The sequence below is a fragment of the Agrilus planipennis genome, unplaced genomic scaffold (genome assembly GCF_000699045.2).
Source record: "Agrilus planipennis isolate EAB-ADULT unplaced genomic scaffold, Apla_2.0 scaffold44, whole genome shotgun sequence".
NCBI lineage: Eukaryota > Metazoa > Arthropoda > Insecta > Coleoptera > Buprestidae > Agrilus > Agrilus planipennis.
The window spans coordinates 820,047-847,293 of NW_020438939.1; the positions used below are offsets into that span (position 1 = coordinate 820,047).

General features: G+C 32.0%; 2 protein-coding genes across 3 annotated transcripts in view; one reads left to right on the forward strand and one right to left on the reverse strand.

Annotated features, from left to right (window-relative positions):
* The window catches only part of LOC112904439 (carotenoid isomerooxygenase), a 20,834-nt gene extending 14,843 nt beyond the window's left edge, over positions 1-5,991 (forward strand). For both annotated transcript variants that reach the window (XM_025974475.1, XM_025974476.1), the window contains exons 6-13: positions 702-782; positions 850-936; positions 2,788-2,912; positions 3,128-3,304; positions 3,358-3,607; positions 4,206-4,267; positions 4,814-4,912; positions 5,720-5,991. In XM_025974475.1, the coding sequence (XP_025830260.1) occupies positions 702-782; positions 850-936; positions 2,788-2,912; positions 3,128-3,304; positions 3,358-3,607; positions 4,206-4,267; positions 4,814-4,912; positions 5,720-5,890 (1,052 nt within the window). In that variant the 3' untranslated portion in view covers positions 5,891-5,991. The remainder of the gene's footprint in view (positions 1-701; positions 783-849; positions 937-2,787; positions 2,913-3,127; positions 3,305-3,357; positions 3,608-4,205; positions 4,268-4,813; positions 4,913-5,719) is intronic.
* Positions 5,992-7,181: 1,190 nt separating this feature from the next.
* Positions 7,182-27,247, reverse strand: part of LOC108733526 (CD109 antigen) — a 36,713-nt gene continuing 16,647 nt past the window's right edge. Inside the window, exons 2-21 of the mRNA XM_018464703.1 lie at positions 16,169-16,879; positions 15,898-16,078; positions 15,662-15,830; positions 15,358-15,611; positions 15,007-15,294; positions 14,875-14,943; positions 14,627-14,818; positions 14,315-14,573; positions 14,124-14,254; positions 13,585-13,986; positions 13,226-13,529; positions 12,941-13,164; positions 12,638-12,874; positions 12,464-12,586; positions 12,171-12,407; positions 11,715-11,899; positions 11,352-11,647; positions 10,421-11,195; positions 10,057-10,231; positions 7,182-9,487 (exon numbers count right to left, since the gene is read on the reverse strand). Of these exons, the coding sequence (XP_018320205.1) occupies positions 9,182-9,487; positions 10,057-10,231; positions 10,421-11,195; positions 11,352-11,647; positions 11,715-11,899; positions 12,171-12,407; positions 12,464-12,586; positions 12,638-12,874; positions 12,941-13,164; positions 13,226-13,529; positions 13,585-13,986; positions 14,124-14,254; positions 14,315-14,573; positions 14,627-14,818; positions 14,875-14,943; positions 15,007-15,294; positions 15,358-15,611; positions 15,662-15,830; positions 15,898-16,078; positions 16,169-16,863 (5,502 nt within the window). The 5' untranslated portion in view covers positions 16,864-16,879 and the 3' untranslated portion in view covers positions 7,182-9,181. The remainder of the gene's footprint in view (positions 9,488-10,056; positions 10,232-10,420; positions 11,196-11,351; positions 11,648-11,714; positions 11,900-12,170; positions 12,408-12,463; positions 12,587-12,637; positions 12,875-12,940; positions 13,165-13,225; positions 13,530-13,584; positions 13,987-14,123; positions 14,255-14,314; positions 14,574-14,626; positions 14,819-14,874; positions 14,944-15,006; positions 15,295-15,357; positions 15,612-15,661; positions 15,831-15,897; positions 16,079-16,168; positions 16,880-27,247) is intronic.

A 27,247-nucleotide genomic window follows, 5' to 3' on the forward strand; every position in this document is an offset into this window, starting at 1 on the left:
CGCTGCCGAACGCGGAGGCCGATTGTGCCTCTTTGTCGCTCGTTCCGCGCTCTCGCTTGCACTTCAAGCCTTAAATGGAACGCCTCAGAGCGAGGTAACGCCGCATGAGTCATGTTTTTTCGTGCGTGCAGCCGACTCCATCGAATTATAAGACGTTGTCACGTCAAAAAGGATAAATCTTGGACTTTATCAAATTTCATCTTGTTGCTTTAAAATCGTTATAAACATTCCAGCTATAAGTAGTAAGACATGTTACTAACTATAAGTAATTGATTTTTCAGTTTTTACACCGACAAAATTAAATCTTGACAAAAGAGTCAAAGATGTATAAAATTACGCGGCAAATTTTAAAAATACATTTTCTTAACAATGAAAAAAGCACGTAGTTCAGGCATAAACTATCCAATCCCCGTGTATGGTTCAGATAGCCTTTTACTAAACCCCTCACCCCTTACAGAACCATTTGGTTTATCCCCTTGGTCACTAAGGCTTAGTGTAAAGAACCGATCAACTTTTGAAAAAGTTTCAAACTAGAAGCGAAACGTCGGTGCTGGTTTTGTTATAATAAATCTTTTTCGTTCCTAATCCGCTCTGATTATTTTATTAAAACGATTTTCTTTAAAAAAATATACATGCATATATATAGTCGATGTTAATACTTATATGTAAATGTTAAATATTAATATTGAATAAAATTTAAGGTACAGTGTATACATCAGCCCTATCGGTTGGTTTATTAGGTACCACGCACCATATTGTTTGTTTCAATAAGCCTGAAAACGGTAAGTACTGCTAGGTGTAACTAATTGAAAAAAAATATTTAAGAATTATTGCATTGACTTTTTACAGGAGAAAAATCAATGTTTGACACTGCCAGAATTGTGGCTAGCGTCCCAGCCCCATGGCCCCTTAATCCATCTTATATGCACACATTCGGTGGGTCAGAAAGTAAAAACTTGTATGTTATTAATAAGTAACTACTAATACTCATTTTTATATGCAAAGATTCCTGTAGTCACAATATTGCCACAAACTTCATGCGTTTTCGTACATTAAACAAATTAACTTTCTCGGTATATAACGTACAAAATTATATTAAAAAAATAATAAAAAATAAATGAAGATGGAAGGATAAGGGCTAATCCAGCATCTGGGAGGAGTCATGGCCGATGGAGTTTTAAAACAGCAATTAAGTGTTTTCGGTGTATTTTTGCCAGCGAAACTCATTTTTCCGAATAATGGTAAGGGATTATTATATTGTTAATAAAATATATTACAAACTACGGAATTAATAATACGAATTTAAAACATTCAGTCTCTGAAATAGGCCGGAGGAATTAGTAGCCCAGTTGCGCTCCGCTCTGATGTAACTTTTTTAAAAAAAGTTGGGGAGTTTTTTACATCTCATTTTAAAGTTTAGATCTTGAACTTTAAAATAAGGAGTTTTAGAGTTTTCTATTTTAATTAGAAGCCAAGTTGTTGGTGATAAAGCTTGAAAAACCCGCTATTTAATTGCAATATTTTCCGCTCTAATTCTAATTAGTATTTATTAGTAAATCATGAACAAAGTGATTTGTAATGAGCAGAGGTATCGATTTTTCTAGGTTGATTCCAAATATATCCAGTTTACAATATATGGTATATTAAACAGTCATACTATTTATAAAAAGTTTCCCGACCGTTTTCCTGAAAAACGAGTTTTGAATTCGGATTCTGCCAGCAAAAGACACCGAAAACATTTACTCGTTCTCCTGGAACTGCATCTGCCACGTAAACGCTCTCAGCTACCTATTATATAATTTTTAATCCATCTTGAGTTATTTTTATTTTATTATTACTTATTATTCTAAATCTAAGATTTTTCTATGCTTCCTACGTTTTTCAACTTTATCCTCTATAAACTAATCACTATTTTGAAATTATCATTAAAAATTGAAGCTTTGATGAAATTTAATTTAATTTTAATTTGATTTAATGATTCTACCTTCAAAAATAATTTTGTGTTCTTTAATTCCATCATTGAATGATTTACTAGTTTGTTCTGAATATACTTTATAACAATCTTCACAATTTAATAGTAATACTATTGTAGTGTTCTTTTTATTTTGGGATCGTCTATAAAATACATCATTTAGGATTTCACCTTTTTGGATCCCTCTCTCCCCCTTCGTCAAAAAAAACTTTTCCACCCCTTATAAACGACTTCTTGCGATTACAAATAGCATACAAATGAATAATTTAAAATATTTTTTATTTTAAAAATATGAAGATTGGAAAAACTTTGGCGGTTGTTGTAGAACAAACAGAAAAGCTCAAAACCCCAACGCCAAAACAAGACACTGTAGTTGTCCGAAGCACTTTTCGGTAACAAAGTTACCTTCTTCAGGGACTAACAGTTTACATCAGTCCCTGAAGAAGGTTGGGCGTTGGGGTTTTGAGCTTTTCTGTTTGTTCTATTTGAAAAATATAAATTCAAATAAGAAAAAGTGTATATAATTTGAAACATTCCTTTCTGACAATCCATATGTTTATCTACTGGCTTTTAAGTGCTTGACAATAACTTCTTATGGCAATAAAAAATTTTAAGAACTGCCAAGAGAAAAATTAAAATAAAATTGATGAACTGTTAACGTCACATTTCCGTACACCCCTCCCTTCCCCTTTGTCATATCACGTTACGCTAAGGAATACTCCTAGCTCCCTTCTCCATAATTACGTTCATACTTTAGAACGGTCCCTTTTGATTTTTATATTAAATTAAAAACACGTCTATTTTTTTTTGTTTAGGTATATCAGACAATTATTTTGTGATGATTCAACAGCCCTTTAGTGTGTCGATAACTGGCCTAGTTACTGCTTTGGTGGTCAACAGGCCTACTTCGTCCGCTCTGAGATGGTACGAAAAGGAACAAGTAAGTAAAGGAATCTACAGAAATGGCAAATTGTTGAAATTGTTAAATCTATTCATAAAAATAAAATACAGGCACTATTGGTGTACCCACACTAGTTTAATAAGCAACTTAAGTACTTCTTTAGAATTTCTGGGCGACTTTTTAAAAAAACCTTTAATAAAAAGAACCAAAATATAGAAACCAAAATGATAATCCAGTAAATGATTTGTTTTTAGACTATCATCACTTTAATAAACCGTACAACTGATCAAAAAGAAGATTTTTACACATCTTCATTTTTCTACCTTCACATAATCAACCAATTTGAAATAACCGACGAGTATTTGGTAATAGATGTATGTTGTTATAAAAATCCAGACTTTGTTAATTGTATGTTTACAGAAAACCTATTGGTAAGTGTAAACTCGTTTCTCTGTGTATTACACTCATAAAGCATGCCTTTTAGAATGCCCAGATGAATCCATGTTTCGCTAAAATGGCTAGAAACAAGCCCCAAAGATTTATTGTACCTTTAACTAAATTTAAGAAACAATCTTTTAATAAAGAAACGCAAAGTTCATCAGGAAATTTAATTCATTTGGACAATTCGTTGTGTGAAGCTTATTTACAACGTGACGGACGAATTATCTTATCACCTGAAGATTTATGCGGGTTGAGTTGCGAAACGCCTCAAATATATTATAAAAAATATTCAGGTAAAAAAGCACAAGCATAAATTTAAATTTAATAAGTATATATTTTATTTCGATAAAGGCATTTTATAATTAAAATTGAAAATTATAAATTTATTGAACTATTCGGGTAATTTAGGATTTAATAACTCCAACGTTTCGCTCTACGATTGTGAGCTTCGTCAGGGCTAAGGACACACCCACTTACATAAGTACAAAGTATAAATAATAACGTACATATTTCTTACAATTATTAGAAGTCGAAATTGGGAATAACCAATCTCAATTCTTTCATCTAAAATTTTTTAAATTATCAAAATAACAACGTACTTTAAACAATATATATTTAAACATTGTTTAAAATATTTTTTTTTAAATACAGCTCAATGGTACGTAAGGCCACTTTTTTATATAAATTATGTATAGTTTGTACTTATTCAAATGTGTGTACCCTTAGCTCTGCGGACACGTTGAAGTTATACATTAGTACTCGAATAGTTCAAGATTTTTTTTTTATTTCAACTAGTCGTAGGACTGACGATCTTATGATCATGATAATGATTGGGGAGAAAATAAATACTTATCCCTTACAATTGTATCTAATATTTGTCAATTTTTATAGGAAAGCCTTACAGATATTTTTACGCCATTGGAGCTGATGTAGCTACCGAAAATCCTGGTTTGGTAAGTGAATTATCCAGAAGGTATTAAAAAAAAACATTAAACAGAAAATCAAACTGTAATAAGTTTTTAATTTATTGGAAAGGTCATAACCTCATCACGACCCTTTGTTTATGCGTTTTAAAAATATATTATTTTGTTTGGAAACAGTTCTATTTAAAATACAAATAGCAAATTTTTAAAAATAGTAAATCAAACTACAACGGATTAGTTTCTACCTACTGTAGTTCATATCTATAACTGTTTTCATCATTCCCTTATATATAACATAACACCATATCTCAAATACAGAAGCTGCACTCCGTTTATTACGAATCAAAACAAAACAAAAAAATTTTTTTGGTGTTATATTCTAGTTATGTCAAAGAAAAAATTTCAAAAAACAAACATATTATATAAGCCATTTAGAAAATTTTTGAATTATGAACGAACTTTTCAAAACAATGTCACAAATATATCGATTCATATTTCTACTTCAAATGCATTTTAACAATTATTTATCACATGTCTAATACAGAAAGCAGAAAATAAAAATATTTCTTGTTTTAGATTATTAAAGTTGACACCGTAGAAAAGGATTGCAAAACATGGTGTGAAAAAAATTGTTACCCCAGCGAACCAATTTTTTTTCCCAGGCCAAATGCACAGGTAAAAATTACTAAGTACTTGTTAAAATATTTGTCATATATATCAACGGTTTGTTTTAATAATGTTGTACAAAAAATTATTTTAAGTCTAATTTAGTAATTTATTGTATACCAAGTGTCCCCAGCAGACGTACGCTATCATGTTTATTTATGTTAATAGACGGTTAAATAGGGGAAGTACTACATAATATTGTATTTATTAAAATGACGTTATCGAAAAAAAAGTGAAAACGGTCAATTATCCAATCTTTTCCCAGTTACATACATTTTCAATTTGACTGAACTTTTCCATATTTGTTTCCTAAATAATTTGGTATGTCACATGCCATACTCGAAAACTAACTTAAAAGTGTGCTCTGAAAAAGAGTATAAAATACTTTTCAATTAAAGTATTTATTTTTTGTATTTAAATACAAATTTTTCTTTATTTTATTTGATTTTCACATACTTTTTTTTATCTGTAAACAATTTATAAACAATTGAACTCAACAGAATATATGATTATGTACCACCATCAAAAGGTCGTCAGTCCTAAGACTAGTTGGACACGCACCACCAATATTTCCTGTCCTGAGCTAATCTTCGCATTTCCCTAAAACTAGAACAACCCACATCCTTAACTATTTGCGAACAGTAATCTAANACATATTTTTTTAAAATATATTATTTATGTATTTATGTGCGTCTTTATACTTAGATATAACTGCAAAGTTTTTGTATTTGTATTTTAATACTGTATGAAATAAGAGGATTTGAATATAAAGAGGACAATTTCGAATTTGATTTTTTAAAACTCATTTTTATTCAGGAAGAAGACGATGGTGTACTAATGTCATCCCTTTTATGGGGCGAAGAACAGTGGAACAAAATAGGACTTATTATATTAGACGCAAAATCGTTAAAAGAATTAGGAAGGGCGGAATTTACCACACCATCTCCAGCACCAAAATGTTTACATGGGTGGTTTATACCAGACTAAGATCAAATAATGCTTAATTAACCTAATTAAATTACTTCACTATTCAATTTTGTAAAATATGTAATACTCTCGACAATGACACTTTTTAAAATTTAAAATAAATACACACAGTTAGCATATCAAAATGAAGTTTTATTTTCAATTCTCAATTTCAATTTTCATCTGAACGTTCATTAACTGATTCAAACAAAAAAGTAATTCCTATTTAAAAAGCAAAATAAAACTTAATACTCGCCACTCAAAATAAATGTACAATGAAATAAGCTTCTTGACATTCTTTAAATTGTGTAAATGCTTAAAATGCTTTTTTTTCACTTAATACAAAACAAGGATGCGAAATACCATCAGTACTTGAATATTCCATTGTAGTTTTTTAAATTCAATGAAAAATATACGACATGGTACATATTTATCTAATTAATATTATATAGGCAATTAAGCAGTATCCAATATTGGTAACTACGTTTTAGAATGCTCAGTATTTTTACTTTTTAAAACGTTAAATATAGCGTTTCGTAAATAATTGCAAGGTCAAGCTAGTTTGATCTTGTTTGACCTTTCTAGGGCGAAAAAAAGAAACAAGTAACACAGATTATGATGAGGGATGTGACAAAAAAAGGCACCAACTCGATAACAACGTTATTATTGTAAATACGTACGCCGTTTGTTAGAAAACGATAATATAAGAGTATTAAATAAAAACTTGAATTATTTACACTTTATGAAATAAATTTGAACGTACAACAACATAACAAAACAATTAACAATAAGTAATGCATTTATTGCAACTGCATTTGTACTGCTTAAAAATGTTTATATTTTTGGTTTTTGAAACAATTTACGCGAATATCATGCTTGATTTTCGTAACTACAACTAATAGTAAAAATCGTAAATGAAATCAGTTATTTCTTTATAAGCCGGTACGTTTACTACCTAACTATAATACATTAAAAACATTACATAATACACTTTCATATATTAATTAACCAAATATTTGGATGTCCCATTATAACTTCAAAATGTTTTAGATGAAAATGAAACAAAAACTTACCTAAAGATTTTAATCCAATGCCATTGCTGATCACTTAACCTCACTATTGGGTACGTAACATGGTGTGTTCTCCCGCACGACAAGACATTCACTGGCCTGACGCATAGCTCACACTAACTTACAACAGTGTGTGCAATAGCTAAGAAGATGGAAGCCATCCCTTCTTATCGTCTGTTAGCATGGGTAACGACATCTATACAGTGCCAATTAAAAAAATTGACTGATTAAAAAAAAAAGTATTTAAGTAATTAATTTATTGTACGAAAGAAAATTGTAAGTGACATAATACGTCCTACAAGAAAAAAAAAAACAAATACTATTTTTGTCGTTATTCTCTAATTTTAAATTAGACTTAGATATAAAAACGTATAAACTTACAAAATAGGATTGAACAAGTTCTATCTACGGTGAAATATATTAGATTTGGGCACTAAATATAAACACCAACGTCTAGTTAGTGAAGATGGACGGTTTTTTAAGACTAACGAGCACTAGCTGCCCTCATTTTACATACTAAATATGTACAGTCTTCTTTTAAAACATTTTTGATGCCTATTACAAATGATAAAACTACAATTTCCGTGTTATACATATATCTATCCATAATTTGTATAAAGAACATTAAGTTCTTGGTTAATAATTTATAGAAACTACCAAACGTAAAACTATTTCCAACTTATTAATTCCTATCAGCACGTCATGGTCAATTTCCATAAATCATTAGCCAAATTAAAGTTACTCTATAAAAAATGTATATGTATATAAAAAAGTAACGAAAAGTTATGGACAAAATACAAAAAAAGGTAATTAGGCATTAGAGTAATTAGTAGTCTATAAAAATAAAATAAAATAAACAATCGTTTAAATAAATACAAATTCGCCTTTTACCTGTTACCTCGTTTTGACTAACCGTAAGAATTCTTGCATAAAAAAAATTGTAAGTAACCAAAAGTACTGAGCACCTTTATCAAAAAGAAAAAATATTATTAAGAAGTAAAAGCTGCTTCTAAGATTACGAGATTCAGACTAATAAAAGTAGTTACTGATTAGTTTCAGCAATTTTTTTATGTACATTAATTCAAATCCAATGGAAAGGAATTGTTTTATCGTTATGTACCATCAGTATCTTTTTTAATAGCGTATTGATCTGTAACATCTTATCACTCGGGTATGAGACTAATTTCATGCCACAAAATCAATCGATACTTCCAATAGCTAGAGAAGGAGAAAAGGGGTAGTCAGCTGTCAGCCGTTCGTTCTGCTAATGCTAACTGCTAATCTTGAACAGCACTTTGAAATTAGTCATGCAACTTTTCTAAACACATTGTGATATACTTGTTTACAATATTCATTAAATAATTTTATAAGAACCAAAAAAGTTAGTGCTAAATATGAAATAGCTTCAATCAAAACCCGACTCTAATACTTTCACGAAACTTCGGCTCGTTACCGAGTTTAGATATTACACATCGTTAGTGACTATTGTGAATCCTGCTTTTTTTACCATTATAGGCAAACTTCGCCCAGCGTCACAATTTGCAAAACAATAAAATATTTAAAAATCTGTATATGTAAAATACATGAAGTGCATATAAAAAATATTAGTGAGATTTGTTAAGAGGGCAAATATTTTTTCTTTTTACACATTAACATTCTTATATACAAATATCTCTGTTAGATATGAGAATTGAACAGTATTGTCTGTTTTTCACCCAAAGAAATACATTTTTTGTTCCAGTAGGTACAGCATTTATAATATATACATAAACATAATTTTTAACAAAATTTACTGGTGATATTGTTGCTGTTATCACAAAAATTTTGTTTCATTTCACATAAACATCATTAATTTACACGTTTTAATCATTTTATAAAATAGGATAAAAGAGAGACTTACCTCCCACACTTCTTTTCTTATTACATTTTGTATCTATACAAAAATCTTTTACAATCTAAACCTATTAGGCACTGCTATTAGTAATATTTAACTTTGTACTTTACGTAATACGATTTTACAATAAACTTATTTCATTTTATCACCCCATTGAGTCAACGTATCAAATTTTAAAAGGCCAAAAGTTGAAGAGCTTCCTAAATGCACAAGGTGTTTTTAATTAATCAAAAAGAGCAAAAACATAATTCAGAAAAAAATAACTACGTCATAGTTCATATACCCTGCACAAACGCTTTTGTTTTTCTGAGATTCATTTACCTATTTCATTATGAGTATTGTAAATATCTAAATAACAGCGCCTTCTTGTAGCCTGAGATGTTGTACAAGAAGAACGAAAGAAGTGAAAAAAATGGTAAAAATGGGTACCGAAAGAACGGTAGCTTTGTTATAAATGTAACAGTAAGGACATTGACTACTACCACATACTTCACAAATATTTAATAGATAGGTCGTTAGTGCGTCAAAGATGCTTTCGTTGTACCTTTCGGGGGAGTGATAATCATACACTCTAATTGGTAAAAATCGAGACATATTCGCAACTGGGTACCAACGTTCTACTGTCAAATTTATGCAAATTTCTTCGTTATCCAACTGTAAATAAAAATAAAATCCTCTTTCCAGTATATAATGAATATAAAATATTTTTTTTAACATGATATGTATTTGAATTAGAAAATTAAATACAGTAGGCACCCGATAATGTAAACCGAAAAAAAGAGCAACAGTTGTTCACATTATTATCGATTTATTTACGGTAACAAATTATATATTTATTTTGTAATAAACATCTACAATTAACCATATCAACGCAGAAACAAATATAAAACATTAATACACATTCATCACCAATCTAAAATGAATCGACGAAATAAACATCTTCCACTAATTTATCGAAAAAGTGCCAAATATATCGGAATATACAATACATACAATAAGTATACGGTTCATATCATGTTATGTTATCACATATCGGGTATCTACTGTATTTGACAATTTTTTTTTTTTTTTAATTTTATTGTTTTAATTGTTATATTACTCTTTCATTATAAACATATTATTTTTTAATTTATTAATATCAAAAAGCAACAAGTTGGTTGCTGATAGGTCAAATTTTGTAAAATTGTAAAAAAAATAAAAGTAATAAAAAACCTATTACTTACATAGTCGAAATAGAAGAGCACTTTCTTTTCCAAGAACTTGGCCCTCTGTAGATTACGAACTTGTCTTGATAGAACATAGGCGTCAAGTTTCTGCTGCTGAATAATGTAACCAGTGGGTACTGCAACGTCGAGTACTGCAAGTCCTGATCTCTCAGACTCATTCAAATACGTCCACCTTTAAAAAAAAGGTTACGTAAATAATTACATGTAAATAAAAATATAATACACAGAAAAGCACGCCAAAAATTAACAAATTAATTTTGCTTGTTACAGAAGTTAGATGTTACATATCATTTGCGACTTCTGTTAAACTTACAATACTTTTTATTTATTTAAGCAAAAAAATTAAAAACTGATAACTTACTTCTGACAACTGAGGAAATTAACATGAGAATGATTCCTGCCATAAAATTCAGCCCTTGTAGACAAATCAAAAGATGGGACAGGTGGTTGCGTTTGGAATCTGGCAATATCAACATTGTACTGTACGGACATCTGCAGTATAGCATACCCCGCACCTCTGGCTTGTACTTTGACGGTACCCCAAGCATTTGGTATGTCAATATATTGCATTTTTCCCCTATTTTTGTCATTAACATAAAGCACATTGCTCTGCCCTGGCAAGGACGTTGCTTCCACCGTAACTGCCAAACTAGAAATGTCTCTTATCCTTTGCGCAGACGTATACTCAATGAGTGCTTTCAAAGCTGTCGCAGTATCAGAAGTTGAAGCCCATCCAGCATCCGTTAATCTCTGAGTATTCAACCAATTAACGATGTAATCAACAAATATTTCTTGTCTAGCCACATAAACCAGTAAACCGTAGGCAGTAGCTTCGATATTTTCAGAATCGTATTTATAAGGCAGTCTTGGCAGTCTGAATGGCTTTTGATTTTCTGTTTTGTAAGGTGGCTGGGGTACAGGTTCTCTTCCCCAATACATAAGACCCCCTTCTATACGACCGTGACGAGCTAGGAAACTAAAAGCTGTCTCAGCATTGGGTGCTTTGCTTTTCATCAGTGCATAAGCCACAATGGCTACTTCAAAGGGAGAACCGTGTTTATTAAGCAAGTCTAGATTACGTTCTAGCCATTGTATGGCTCGTTTAGCAGCTATAGCTACTTTTGAACTCAAACCACCTAAAATTTGAAAATATTTCAAATAAGACAGACGTTTAGTAACAAACGAATGTAATGAACAAATCGATACCGGTCAGCAACGTTTTTATTTTATGAAACACGCTATTGAGTGTCTTTTGTATATTGTTATACGTATATGACAAAAAATGCTCTTACTTTGAAGATCTTTAACAGAGTCCAAGGTGATAAGAACGTGGGCTGTAAGTGTGATATTACGGTGTCGTATTTCATCCCTGTCTGACCACGTGAGAGTATCGTTGTATTTTCTGTCAGGAGACCATGTGGTTTCATAGAAAGAACCATATTCGTTTTGGTGACTAAGTACCCAGTCCATTGCCTTCGATATCACAATTGGATCGATGTAAATGTAATTTTCCCACTCGTAGAAACTAGCTTCCTGGAACACCCTTGCGCAGTATGCTGTTAACCACACAGACGACGCCGAGTGATTCCTGTAAAATAACACAAAAAAAGAAGACACGTAATTCGTTTAGGTCTTTTTTTATTGAGTTAACTTACCAATCGCTTCTGAAAAGACCGAACGAACCGTCTTCTTTCATGAAAGAGAGCTGTCTTTGGTAACCGATGTTCATGTAGTAGAAGGCAAGGCGTTCCAGAGTTCTGTTTCGCTGCTGTGTGTAACGCATGTAGAGGGTTGTGTACATATTTGCAGCAAATGAAAACATATTCATGTCTGCAGCATCCTGTAATAGAAATAATACAGAGCCAAATGTGGCGATTTCAAAAGTAGCTTAATGGGCACATTAATGAAGAACTAGAAATCGCGTGTACTTTACTTAACATAAGAAAAAAAAGAAAAACTTATAATTAATATGCAACCAAGTATACACCCGAATGTGGACATTCAGATCCACTCATTTTTCTAGTACACGAGTTGTAATTTAAGCAACTGCTTAGATTTAAATATCAAAAATATTGTAATTTGGTAAGACTCGAAGAACAAGTAGCGCTTACCATTGGTAAATTCAACATTGACGTGGCATTGACAGGCATGGTGGGGAAAATAGGACCTACTACGTCACCTACAATTGATATTCGAGCCCTGTTCGATCCATAGACGTAGTATCGATCGAATTCGTACGGTATTATGGGCGTTTCAGTAACATTGACGTGCATATATTGGAAGGCATAAGCCCTATTACTCAAATCAAGTAACATCGACTGGTGTCTGTATTGTGGCAAACCATCAGCCTAAAAAAAAATTTGTTTTAATTTAAAAGATACCATCTTTCTTTTAATTGCATTACCTCAACATGTAACTTTCTGGTAACCTCATCCTTTCCAATAAGTGTAGAGGCATAAACAGTTACCTCAATATCACCCAGTCTTGTTGGGACAATAGGAAGATAGACCACTTCAGCATCTTGTTGCTAATCAAAAGATGTACGTTAGACCAAGCATGAAAAAATAATTCTAAATACCTTTATATAAATAAAGAATTGATGTTCTCCAAATGACGTTCTTGGGTTGTAAGCCCTAACAACACCATTTTGTTCAACGTGGACGAATTTATAATCGGGAGATCCTGCCAAAACAACCGTTGCTTCAATGGCATTGGGCATGTAATTAAAAACAGTAACTCGAATGCCTACTTGTTCCCCTTGTCTACATTCATTGGGCATTTCGACATTTATAAAGAACGGCAGCACACCCATGTACTAAAAAGAAATATTAAAATTATTATTAATAGATTTCTCAAGTGGATATTAAATAAACCAACTTACTTCTAAGGGTCTATTTAACATCCCAAATCCAAGGGATGGGCTCATAGAAAACGCAGATACCATCCAATGCACTGGGTGACTAGGGACCAGAATATTAAATATATATCGACCATGAGGTCCTATATTAACATCTTTCCAACACCAAACGTTGTCGTATAATCTTTGGATCCTGTTAAATCGATTCTTTCGGAACATTGCGATTTGGGTACCATTATCTCTTTCGCCTGTAAAACAGCAAATATTATTTTTTACTAGGGAAATAAAATCATTTAAGGCAACACTCACAGCCTACTTCGTCCGTGCCATCTTCACAATCCAAAAATCCATCACATTTCTTGTCAAGTCTATAACATCGTCCTGTCAAACATTCGCCGTATCCAAGGGTATAATTGCACGAACTCAGTCTTCTAGGTACTTGAACATCACTGAAAACCACGAGACCAACGTATTCAAAAGTACGATTTGCGTCAATGCCGTAAGTGGAAGACGGAAAATAGACAAACTCCTCGGGGTTTCCTTCGTGTGAAATCCAAGTGTGAAGATGTGTACCATTGGTTTGTTCGTCGAAGGTTGCCATTTTCTTCAAAACCTAAAAAAAAGCGAATTAAAAAAGTATTCTTTTATGGATTCGAAAATGATTTTACGTGTGAATATGTTAATTCGTTTCCAGCCTGCATGCTGAAGAAAGAATAATCGATTCCAGATAATCCCACATAAGAGCCGGGTTCACCATAGATGGCTACTTCCACCTTATGACCTGTTCTTGCTTTTTTGTTGTTTATGAGTACAGTAAATTTATTCCGACTGATTCCATTGACAGGGAACGTTAAGCTATCAGCAGTAACGTCTCCATACCTGTCCACATGCCAAACCACAACTGTAGCAGCTGGTGCCATTTCTGCACTTAGTGTTACAGCCATCGTTTGGACGTTGTACTTCATATCTTCTTGGGCTGCCAATAAGACCATACCCTTCGACATTATCATGTAATTGAAGTACTCGATAAAGTAATTACTGCGAATGTGGAATATAATGTATTCTCCAACCTATAAACCAAGAGTTGTTTAGAACTTAACTAAACGGGAATTACAAGATCAATATTATAATTTTTTCTTCTGTAATTAAGATTCAATTACAAAAATTACTAGACAAAAAATTTAGATTACAAATTTTTATTTCTTACTTGTGGTGTCCTGGTACTTGTAGAAATCTTGATGTGTTTGTTCCTAGGACTTTCGTGGGCAACTAACAATAATTCTGCGTTAGCCCTTTCGCCCCGCGCATCTCTAAAATAAGCCTGTATCCTAATAGCACCTTAAAATTAAAACCTTCTAAATATATCATTTTCTTATCTCAAATCCAAAAAAACATTACTCATATCGTTTAACTCTTCTGAAGATCTCTGTCCATCTAGTCCCAAATCTCCCTTCAGATCAATGTTGTATTGCCAAATTCCCATACGGTCACTTAATGGAATTTGTTGAATAGCTCCATCACGTCTACCACCGCCTCTCATTTCAACAGAATAATGAACCTCCATAGTACTTTGTAACAATCTTTCTTCAGAAAGCGGAGAGCCATCATGATAATTGACAACTATATTTGTTGATATAGGCATTCCTGGTTTGAATACCTTTAAAAATATGCATTAAAAGGTTTGCTATATTTATTTATCACAATTCTTACTTGAGGAGATCCACCCATAAATGAGAGTTTCAGTGATGAATTATAGATTCTTGCTACAGAGTAACCTTCGATTACTTCATCTAAATACCTTTCACCCACAGTGGCTGTAATGACCACTTCCATTCCATCTAGTGTTGGTATATGGCGTAATATTTCGCTCAAGGGATATTGAAATTTATAAACCCCATAGAACTATGAATAAAATGTACGCTCAATAATTTCATAAAAAACAAAGTGAAATAACTTACGTATTTTAAAATAGGAATTGGTTCGTAATATCTGTAAGGCATTGATATCCAAAAGGGCAACTGTTCATCCTGAAAGAAAAATAGAAACGCTCTTTGGTTCAAAGTTTAATTCTGAAGTTTCTGAAAACTCACAAAACTGAAGTACTTTTCAAGCAATGGCGGTTCATTATATTCAACATTATAATTAGGATTCATGTAATCTTGTTGTTGTTGCTGTCTGCTTTTTGAAATGTCGTCAAGATTATAAGGAGTACTGGTGGAGGTGTCAGTTCTCCAGTTCCTAATCGGGTTTATTGGTCTTACTGTTGCCTTCAGGGTTAAATTTCCTCTAACTGGACCTCCACTTGTATAATTTGCCATCACAATGCCATGAATATATTCGTCAGTTGTGAAGAAAAATGCGGGCATGGTAACATTCACCTTAAATTTAAATATAAATTCGTTTACGAATGAAGGAAAATGCCTTTTTTATCACGTAGGTACCTCAAATCTTGTCTGATAATATTCTTCAACGTCGAAAGTTGATTCTTCCGTCTGTCCTTGGGCGTCAACTTTTATTTTCCATTTACCAAAAACTGGTTGGTCTGATAATTGATATTCCAAACTAACAGTTCCCAAATTTGACTGTCTGGATAGCCAACGTTTCATAATATGACCTTTCGGATCTAACATGTACACATCTATAGCATTATTGAACGCTTTTAATTCGGTATTTATTGGGATTACACGGAACCTCACTAAAAATTATCATTACTTATGTTCGAATTATTATTTTGTACAAAGTTACCAGTTTGTCCTTGCATATAAACAGGTTTGTCCATTTGGATAAAAATCGTCATATATCTTTGGGAAAATGTTAATTTAGTTTCGTTTATAAAAGCAGCTCCACCAAATATATCATTATAGAGACCTTCCACCCTCAGTTTATATTCACCAGGGGCGCTGGTTGGTGGTACCTTCAATTCCAAAAATTTGGTGTTACAAACAAATATTTTTATTTTATGATAACAAATATGATATTACCCTCATTAGAAGAGTTTCGGGAATGTTTTCTTTTATTTCTTTGTGATCGGTAGACATTTCAACTCCGTTTCTTTGAATAGAAGCTCTAACTGTTAACGGTTGACGAGTTCTAAAAACTTGAACAGACACCCTGTATAGCTGGCCAGGTCTTACTATACGAGATGCAACAACAAAATATGTTCTGAAAATGAAAGAGTGGTGTGCTAAATATCAAGTTTCGAATACAGGGTGTTTAATTTCAAGCGTCTCTTCTTTTTCAAGAATAACTTACGCTTCACGAATAATTGAGGTATGCTCATCGATTGGATGTCGCCCAAAACCACTGTCAGAAGGATTCTGTCTCCAAGGAGTCCTAGGGGATGATGGTCTTCCGAATGGGGATTCCGAAGTGAATGGGTTGGAAGATCCTCCATAGTCATTAGTTGAAAAGGAAGGATTTCGGTTTGGATCGAAAGGATTCTCATTAGGATCGTTAGGATTATATTGATTAGGAGTATTTGGATTAAATCTGTTGGTATCGTATCTGTTTGGGAAATTTACATCGTACCTATTGGGATTATTTGGATCATACCTGTTCGGATTGTTTGGGTCGTACCGATTGGGGTTGTTTGGGTCAAATCTATTGGGGTTGTTTTGGTCAAACCTATTAGGATTGTTTGGATCTAGTCTGTCAGGGTTATTTGGGTCGTAACTGTTGGGATTGATCGGATCGTATCTACTGGGGTTATTCGAATCGAACCTGTTTGGGTTGTTTGGATCATATCTGTTTGGGTTGTTGGGATCAAATCTATTTGGATTATTGGGATCAAATCTGTTTGGATTATCTGGATCGAATCTGTTGGAATTATTCGGATCATATTGGTTGTTGTTGGGATCAAAAGGATTGTCATAAATTTGGATATTTTGGGCTACCGCATTGCAAACGGCTGTCAATAAAACTATCACTAATTCCTTTTCGAGTTTCATGCCAACAGTCTTTTTTCTGAAAAGAAGAAAGGATACATTTACGACTAATTTAGTTGCTCTTAGCTTTAACATTAAACTTAAAGTAATTGACTGCTCAATTCCAAAATTACCACGACAATAATTTTCCTTTTTTTATAAAAGTTGTTTCTTTTTATGTGGGCATTTTATAACAAGACAAATGGTGAAATAGAAAAGTCAAATTTAGAAATCCTCCCGGAACATATGTTTGTTTGTTTTCGAGCCCTTTTTGTCAGTTAAATTTTTACAGCTATAGCCGAAAAGAGACAGAGGCGCATCATAGACAGAAAAAAAAATACAAACACACGTGTCCAATGTCAGCATCTGATCGAATTTTTGTTTAAAAGGAGTCGGCAAGTAAGTAATTCGACACCTCCTTTTGAAAGGAATATATAAACGTCAGTTTGTGGTAGAAATGAACGAAGGGGGAGTTTTCTTAAGGAAGCATAAACACGAGTCTGGTTAGTATTTCCTATTCTAGTACTTACAAAATTTCCCTATTTACTTTTACTTATTTAAAAGCATCCACAAACGTTAAAAAAAAACAAAAGAAATGAAGGAAGTTAAAAATTATGTACGAACTTACTAAAAAGTCCACTTAAAAGATATAAAGAGTTATAAATATCCTATTTTATCAAGTTACACTCAAATATTTTTAAAGACGAACGAAAACAGGTCAACAAAAAACTATTTTTATGTTCTCTGGCAAAACCCTTTCACACGATACCTACCAGAGAAACAGGCAAAGTTAAAAGAAAAAATTTGGTAATTGAAAAATACGTTTAGGTGGGTCTTAATTTCCATAATAATTAAAATACGTTTTTGAACGAATACCTAGTGGTAGTGACAAAAAAGTACACAATATCTACAAGATAATCTGCATATCAAATATCAATGACATTATACTCAATTGAACTGTTCAATATGTAAATAAATATGATAAATTTCTTATTGTTATAAAATAAACTGAATAATAGGGAAATCAACATTTTCGTTTAAAAGTTTATGGCTGTCATAAACTAAATGAATGAGAATATATTAATAATAATTTAATGCATAATAAATTATGAGGAAAATTAAATTGGTTTATAATAATCCATAACTTTACATGAAATTCTTAGGAAATACTTATTTATCAGTTATGCAAAGTAATATAAATGCAATTTTTTTGTCCAAATAGGAGAACTAATATGTTTGGTAGTCTGCAAACGTAATACCTTATCAAAAATTTTAAATACAACTGTAACAATTTCTGTATTGTTATAAATGGCTGACTAATAAGTCGAAATAATTGTCGAGTGGATTTATTTCCATTTGAGACATTCTTCTCTTGCATGTCTTTATTAAAATATTATTACGAGAGCACACCTACGATAGTTTAAGTATCGGTAATTTGTAATCCTTTCTATCATATAATCATGTGCGAAAAATAAGGTCCTGATAGTATATAAAAAAGAAAATATGAGTGCTGTCAGCACAGGGCAAAGTAGTATTACGTAGTTAGTATCAGCAATTTCTTATGCTGAAGTGTACGATGTGTTGCATACGTTTTTACAAACAATTCATTTAAATTTAATTTTTCCAACAATTTTTAACACAAAAAAAGTAATTAAACAAATTGTTCTCAAAAGTGAATTTCGACCACTCGAAGCAATGGTGCTAACAGTTTCGAGCTCACAGTGACTTATAGGGGGGAAGAACTAGTGTAGGTAAAGGATAGATAATAAGAGAATGATACTAATTAAATAGCCTACTTTCTAAATTCAGGAAATTGTTTAATCGAAATTTGTAGTAAAAAAAATCGTTTTTAAATATTAAAAGACCTTAGAGAACAAGTCCATTTGACCATATTTTTTTTCATTTGGAAAATATTTAATAGCAAGTAGGTACAAATACGTCAAAATCACCCTCTGTGGTATGACACATTTATCATTATACGTAATTAGTTTCTTTCACCTGTGCCGAAGGGAAACTTTTTATTTGTCCTAAAAACCATAAATCACATGTCAACCACAATCACGCCCGCAAGGTGGAAAATTAAAGGGGCATTGCCCCAGACTAAGAGATCTACCAAAGCCGTAAGCTTTTATCGATTTTAGAATATTGTCACCGATTGAGAAAGCCTGCGACAAGTGGGGAATTAAGCCATATTTTACGATTTGCGCGATCTTATTGTCTCCAACCCTCCGATATCATAATAACAGCCCTCCGGAGTTCTTATATCTCTCAAATATTTGCTCTGATATACACAGAATGTTTGAAGAAGACGGGGAACCTGTTTGGTTTGATGTTGAACATGTTTGACTTTCTAACTTCGACAAATCGACACACATAATCTGTTTGATTAAATAGTATACCTATACAGGGTGACTCAAAAAATAAATAAAATTGTCTATTCGCCCCTTAAATCTATTTTTAAAATTATGTACTACATCGACTATTAATCGAAAAGAAATAGTATATAAACAATAATTAATCAAGAAAATAATGATTTGCGATCCTTATTTATGATTAATCAATATATGTATAGGTACACGTGATGTAAATTAACAGCTATACAATTCTTATCGAAACTGGAGCATCAATAGGTGGTTTTTTAAAAATAAATCATAATGGAGTAGGTAAACCAGAAAAAACACCGGAAAATTTACTTGTTGGCAATCAATCAAAGAACTACTAACTGTTCGATCAAGTGCAATATCCGATGATGTTCATCTGCTCGTAACGGTTATTTGAACAGTTTTAAGTAGAGCGTTTTGAAAAGAAACTGATGTGTGTTTTTTTAATTTGCGATCTGATATAACTTTGACAAGTAAAAGTAGGTAGTTACCGAAGTGATTATTTTTTTAAATCACTATTTTTAAGAAAAGAAAAAGACAAAGTACAGTGGATTTCGGGTATAACGACAACAAAGGGACCACTGTAATTTCGTCGTTATATCCAGAAGTCGTTACAGGCAAAGTTAAACAGTAAATGTTCATCTGGAAGTCACACTTATTCAAAAGTTTACTAAACACAGTTGCTACTCAGAAAAAACGGTAAAGGTCATCACATTTGTTGACTATTGGTGTGAATGTAAACAAAAGATAAGAAAGCTCTTTGTGTCCTTAGCGGCCGACTCTAGTCGCTATATCTGCATGGGATTTGTTACAAATGATTCATTAAAAACAGTCGCTATACCCGAACTCGGCGTTACATCCGAAGTCGCTATAACCACATGAATTTTATACGTCGCTATTACCAAGGTCGTAATAAATGAAATCCACTGTACAAACATTTCTTGTCAGATAAAATTTCATAAACAGGAAAAACGGTAAAATAAACTAAAATTAAAGAATTTAATGGCCAATTTTAATTATAAACAAGATAAATGAATAATTAATCAAAAAACATTGCACCTTATATCTGCTGTTTAGGTAATAGCTTCTTCAAAACCAAAATTTGTTTAACAACGGTACATTTTTGAAATGTCCCAAAACGCAAACATCATCTGTGGTGTATTTAGCTAACGGATACTCTCAAGATAGGTGCGTACACTTATGCAGCATCTCGAGCACTAATTTGAGTTCTATACTCTATGCAAATTTTTTCCGATTTACAATCATTACAATTGTTTTCATCATTTATTTTAACTGCAGTAGAAAGAGACCGTTCATAAAATACGTTCGCAAATAAGGTAGAGGGAAGGATATTTCTCAGCGCGATGAGATATGACAAGGGGAGAGGGAGGGTTTAAGGAAATGTGACGTTCGCAGTTCTCCAATTTTATTTTAATTTTTTTATTAATTTGGCAGTCCTTAAAATTTTTCATTACTATAGAAAGTCATTCCCATTGCTATTTTTAATCAAAAGAAATCGCTTGTATGGGGGGTCTAGCTTTTGTGGCGTCATATTTGTTAGGGGGGTCGCTGAAAGTGTGACTTAGCATGACGAAGGGAGAGGAATGGATCCAAAAAAGGGAAATTTCTGAGTAACGTATTTTATGGACGGCTCCATACAGAGATGACCCCCATGACGAATGACTGGCAATTACAAATACAGTAGAATCCGCTTATAATGACATCGAAGGGAAATGACAAACACGTCATAAGTACTAAGCGGACGTCATACAAAGCATAGTCGTAGAAAATAAACAACTTTCTATTTTGGTTAGTTATTTAGTTTAATAAAGAGAAAAACTACAAATTGTATACATTTATTAACAGGAAAAAAAAGAACGATGAATTGTAATATCAATATACATAAGAAGGGTCAGAAAAATGAGCGAAAATGTTATTATTAATCATTTGGATCACTATAACCGGATATGATTTCTTGAGAATCAGTCATAATAAACATTTTTAACGGAGTCATTACATCCAAACTTTCATGTAGGTAATTTAATATGAAAACCAAACTTAACACTGCAATTATTTCATATTAAGCGGTTGGTCAATATAGGCGGAGTCATAATAAACAAATTCCACTGTAACCACTTTTTTAAATATGATGGTAGGTACTACTAAAAGACCTGCGAGCCTTTAATCTTGCCAGTTTATACGTATTAATAACTATGATTTTTTTTTTTAGAATAATCTCATTATCTTACTTACATTTTCCGTATGAAAAGACATCAATAAAAACCTTGTAAAGATCATAACGCGATTAAAAAAATGGTTTGCGTTTTACACAGTAATCAATACCTGCTTTTTAAACACAACGTAATAAAAAGCATACTGCGTAAAGAAACTACAAAACTATAAAAAAACAACAGCAAAAGTCGGCAGTTATTCCTCTATTTCCGGTGGTTAAAACGTGCATACATACAAACGAGGCACACGAGGCACGCTTTTTGAATGATTATATGTTTAAAGGGTGCCGTGCCACCCCTGCATCAGAGATAATCCAGGGGTGTTCGGGAGCCGAAGCAAAAGAGAGGGTGTCAACTGATGTGACGGTTGCCATTTATTTCTCTTCCAGATGCTGTTGGTAGCTACTGTTTAATAAGTCCTAAAATAGGAATGACGCCACGGAATTCCGATAAATTAAGTCATTAACGAAACCACGAAGGTAACAGGCATTTGCTCAGATACTGATATGAAAAAAGGAATTAATTTACGCCTATACATAAAAATGTTTTACTGCAGCTTTCGACTGATAAAAATCGAAAGCTTGAACAAAAATTACGGAAAAGTTCGAAACGCCTAAAAATTAGAAGAAATACATGGGGGTTTGGGGAATTATTTCGGCAGGTTCGCGATCACTATATGCTGGGTTAAGTCAATTATCAACGATCCTGCATATACTTTGCTTTTCTTTATTTTAAACGACACCTTTGGATTTATATAATCATAAAAAAAAAATTTAATGCAGAAAGTTTTGCAAATAGAGTGTAAACTCTTTATAACGTCACTCGATTTAACGACAAACTCCCTAAAACGTCGAAATTGCTTGACTTTGGTTGGTTTACATTGTTTTCTATACAATATTACACTCTATATAGCGTCACGCTCACTCTATTTAACGACAACAATGCGGCATTATAAATCATTAAGCAGTACTTTCTAAGTTACCGAAATAGATAAGAACTGCAGCTGTGTACTGTACGTTGTTGAAGAAGACGATCCTGTCCCTCCACCAAGCATCAAACAAGCACTTGATGCAGCGAAACTATTAAAAAAATACTTTTTATATAATCAAATTGATCCAGCAGTATCTCAAGATATGAGTAAGATACGTAACAAAATACAATTAAAATATTGGAGCAGCAAAAAACATCAGACGAAGATAACAGGCTATACGCAATGTATGAATAATAATGTTCGTGTGCAAAATGTGTACTATATTAGTAAATGCATATTATTATAGAATAGTAAAATAATATCTTTTATTTCTCTCCATTTAACGACCACTCTTTATAATGCCGAAAAATGTTCAGTCCCTTAAGTGTCGTTATATTGAGTTAACACTGTATAACAATAAAATGAAAAATGCTAATTTTTGTCCGAAGATTGTGGGTCAAACCATTAACATTCAAATAACTAAGCTTCAGTTTTAACAACGCTTATATTTACATTTATTGCATTTTTGTTAATTAAATCTCCCGGCACCTCCATCAAAATTGTAATTGTTCAGTTAATTTTGATTGAATGATATTTTTCAATGAAACCGTATACTACAATGCTTTATTTTAATTAACAACAACCTCTTTATAACCTTTTATAATAAAATCAGTACCTTTCATTTATGTCAAAAAACCCAAATAGTCGCCAATCAATATTACCCAAAAGTATTATTTCCAATTTTTTTTAAAACTGGAAAAGTTAACAGTCACGCTAAGCAATGCATTGGGTTTGAAATTTCAAATATTTTGCATTCGCACTTCAGGCTAGAGATCTCAATATTCTTGAAATCACTTACATTCTCGTCTATTTTTTAATACAATAGACAATGCACAATAAAAACTAAAACAAACAAAATGAAGCATCAGCATAGCGTTTTACATTCTATTAGCAATTCGAATAAAAACAAAGCTCGACATCCAATCAACTTTGATGTGCTGAAAGCCGTTCGTGTTTACCCATTGTACATATGTACATTTACGCTGGTTGATTGTACATCAACATGTGTTTGAAGGTATGCAATGGGAATAATGTATGAGAGTTTTGTTAAAAAGAAAAAGAGGCATGTCAAATCATACTAAAAATGTTGCGCTCTTATCGCATGTTATAAACAGGAAACAAATTTAGGGTTGAGAAGTTACAGAAAACTACTTTTATTAGGTTTACCGTATTATTCGTACCTATACCCATATTTTATTAAATTATTAATTACAGATTAAACTGTTAACAAACCTGAAAAAAAAATACCATATGTATTGGACCTATGTGCAAATAACGTATTATCTAACAGTTATTTGTAACACGCTGTTGATAAATTGTATGCGATACAGTAAAAATAATAAATTATTAACATTGCTTTGGGCTTATTTTAGCGCCCACAGTGCCATCCATTGGAGCGTTTTAGGCTTTCCCCCAAAATTAGTCCCCAAAACGTATAAATACAACATTACAATTCTGACAATAATTTTTGTTTGTGATGTAACTTTAGTTGTTATAAAACACTACTTCTTGTCAGATTTCATGATTGTAGACCAATGGGAAGTACCCTATAGATTTTGATTCCTTTCATCATCATTACAAGGTCGTCAGTCCTAAGATCGTCATAAACGGCTGTATCTTTTGATTGCGTTGACATAGAAATTTGATTTTTTCACAGCTGTGGAGGATCGCAGATCTAATTGTTTATTAATATTAATTTCGACTTAATACCTCCACGGGTTTTTGAGAAAATGAGCCTTGATAGACAGATAAACGGAAAACAAAGTGATCATATAATGGTTCGTTTTATCCCTTTGAGGTACGAACGCCTAAAAAGATAGTTCTTTCGGGGTTTTTCTCCAACCTTTCTTATAGGAAAGATTCCATAATAATTTGAGAATATAAAAATCAATATATCTTGCGAAAGAAGGATAAGAGTGAATCAGAAAACAAAACAAAAAACCAGTAAAAATTAGCTTTACGTTAGTTTTGACATACTAGTGGGTTTAGTTAAGCTAGGGTTTGTAAAGAAAACGGCGCCGTTGTAAGGAACCCTTGGAGCGCGAGTCCAACTCATACTTGACCAGTTTTTTTTTATAATTTGAATCTAAAGCATACAACATTTCCAGTAAACCCTTTAATGTTTTATTTTTTATCTTGTTGCAACGAATATTACTATTCCATTACCCAGTTAATTTTTATTGAAATAATTTTCTCATTTTTTGCGATCATTACATCAGAATCTCTTTCTGACAATGTCAATTCTTCAAACTCATTACACCTGTTATTTAATGTACAGTTAATTCTTAAGATACCCAATAAGGTGAACGATTTCTAGAGAGGCATATCGACTTATATCCGGTTCAAAGGCCCTACCAAAAGAACCTGAAGAATTAGAATAACAATTTAACAATCTAAAAGGTTTCATAACACAAACTATCTATTTAAGAGAAGGTTGAATACTATTCCTTCTTTTTTTCTATTGTATTTTCATCGTTTATTAAAAAAATATCCAGATTCCAATATCTCTTCATACATCAAATAATTCTTTTCTATTATGATTCTTGTCCTTTCCTTTCAACACTTGGACACATGTTTCTAATCATATTATACTATTAAGTTGGGAGTGTTATTAGCTATAAAAAGTGTAATATAATCACTAATAATATCTGCATTTTACTACAATATTTTTCCGACAGATATAACTATGATGTAGTTCAAATTTTTTGTTAAGCAATTTGTTTTGCGCGAACAAAACTTGTAAAAAGGGCACCTCATAATAAACATCTGCTTCGTGGAGGCTTTTACGACCTCTTGTTTTGAACCCATTAACCCAATTCCATAGTATCTAATTCCTGCTACCGCCACTAGCAGGAAAAGAAATATCGCTTGAATCAAATAAGAACATTTCAAAAAAGCTTGTAGATATGTTTTCGATGTAAATACAAATTTACAGTTTTCGGATTTTTCCTTTTACTTGTGCTATAAGACATTGCTTCTTGTCAAATTTTTTAATTGTAGATCAACGGAAAGTACTCTATAATAAGTTTCTATTCCCTTACTAGTTTCAAAAGAAATAGCCGAATCTTTTGATTAGGTTGACTTAGTACTTCTAATTTTTACCATTAGCTCACTTTGAAGAGTAAAGGTCCATAACAAAATTTTCTAATATAACTACTAATTCGTTTAAATTTAGACAGTGATATCCATTGACAGTGGTTCGTAACACTAACATGTTGATTTAGGCAACATGTCTATATGAACCACAACAACTCATCTTTATAAAGATTGGAACGCAAACACACCTGCTAGTTTCACAATATTTATTTCCAATAACCATTTTTAAAAAGTGAGTAGGTACAATTTCGTACCCATAACAACCAAAACGACGGTCGGCTTTTTGGAATAAATATTATCAAATTACCAACAGTTCTATTACAATCTATCAACTAGTATTTCAACTATCATTATTCTGTCTCTAGCAGCAAAAGCGTAGAACTTGCGATAGCCTTTACGTCCCTTTAAAACTTGATCTTGCCTAAAGGTATAATACCTGCCAAATTTCAGCTTCATAGGTCAATTATAGTTTTCTAGAGGTAATGAACAACAATAATATGTACCAGGAACTATTTGCATTCCTCAAGCACATTTTGTCCGAAAATTACTAGTACCTGCTTTTAGTAAAGATTAAAACTTTCGGTAACTCAACAAAGCAACAAAGAAATTTGGAATCTGACGAAAGGAAATAATAATACTAATTGTAGGTAAATCCAACTAAACTTGAAATGTTTTTGATTTAAAATACATATAGAAATATGAATTTAATTAATAACACTAACAAATAACTATTTTTGATTAATTCATGTAACTAATTGGGTTTAATTGCTTTACGTATTTTTTTCCAACCTCCAAAACTAGGGGTTTCGCATACACATATATATAGGTACATATATTCTAATATAAACGAACGAAACATACTAATCGAGACACTTACCCAAATTTTATTTAATAAGCTCATCAAACCCATTGTTATTAGGGTCACTTTCATACTCTTATGGATTCTTATCCTTTTTTAAAAGAAAGCTTCTTTATTTTTATAAATTATGGTAAAAATAATTTTTCTGTAACACAATAATTTATTCATGTAAAAAGATTTTCTCAGATGTAGCTTTTCGTGGAGGCAATAAATAGAAATTAGCAAGAGACAGAACTCACAAACACACCCTGTTTGTAATAATTACTGAAACGACCAGGTGCTGGGGTGAGTAAAATGATGTAAGTGTTGTCGTAAAACACATTGTTGTCGGACGCCGTTGCGTGTTAACAGAAAATATCAAAATCAGGTTATCAATTAAGGGCGAACAAACCCCTCTAATAAATATACCAAATATTTCCTCACTGTCCGGCCTAACGAAAATTAAACAGATATGTTTATGTGTTGCGGTAGCTGAACTGAAAGGTAAACGATTGCGGTTTGTGGTGATACAGTTTGACAGCATTTAGAGATTGGGAAAAATGATGATTGATGAACCTATTTTTTTCAATTAAAAATAACCTGAAGAGGGTTCTAAGCAGGTAAAAATAGGTAGGAATACAATACTTTCCTACTGTATTTAAATATGATGTATCGCACATACCTTAAATAAACGAATTTAATTTAAATTATTTCTTTAAAATATTTTTAAAAATTAATAGTTATTCAGTGAGAATACATTTTACGTTTCGAGAAATAAAATTTTGAAATTAAGAATACATTAACAGCAAAATTTGGAGAAATATATTTATAA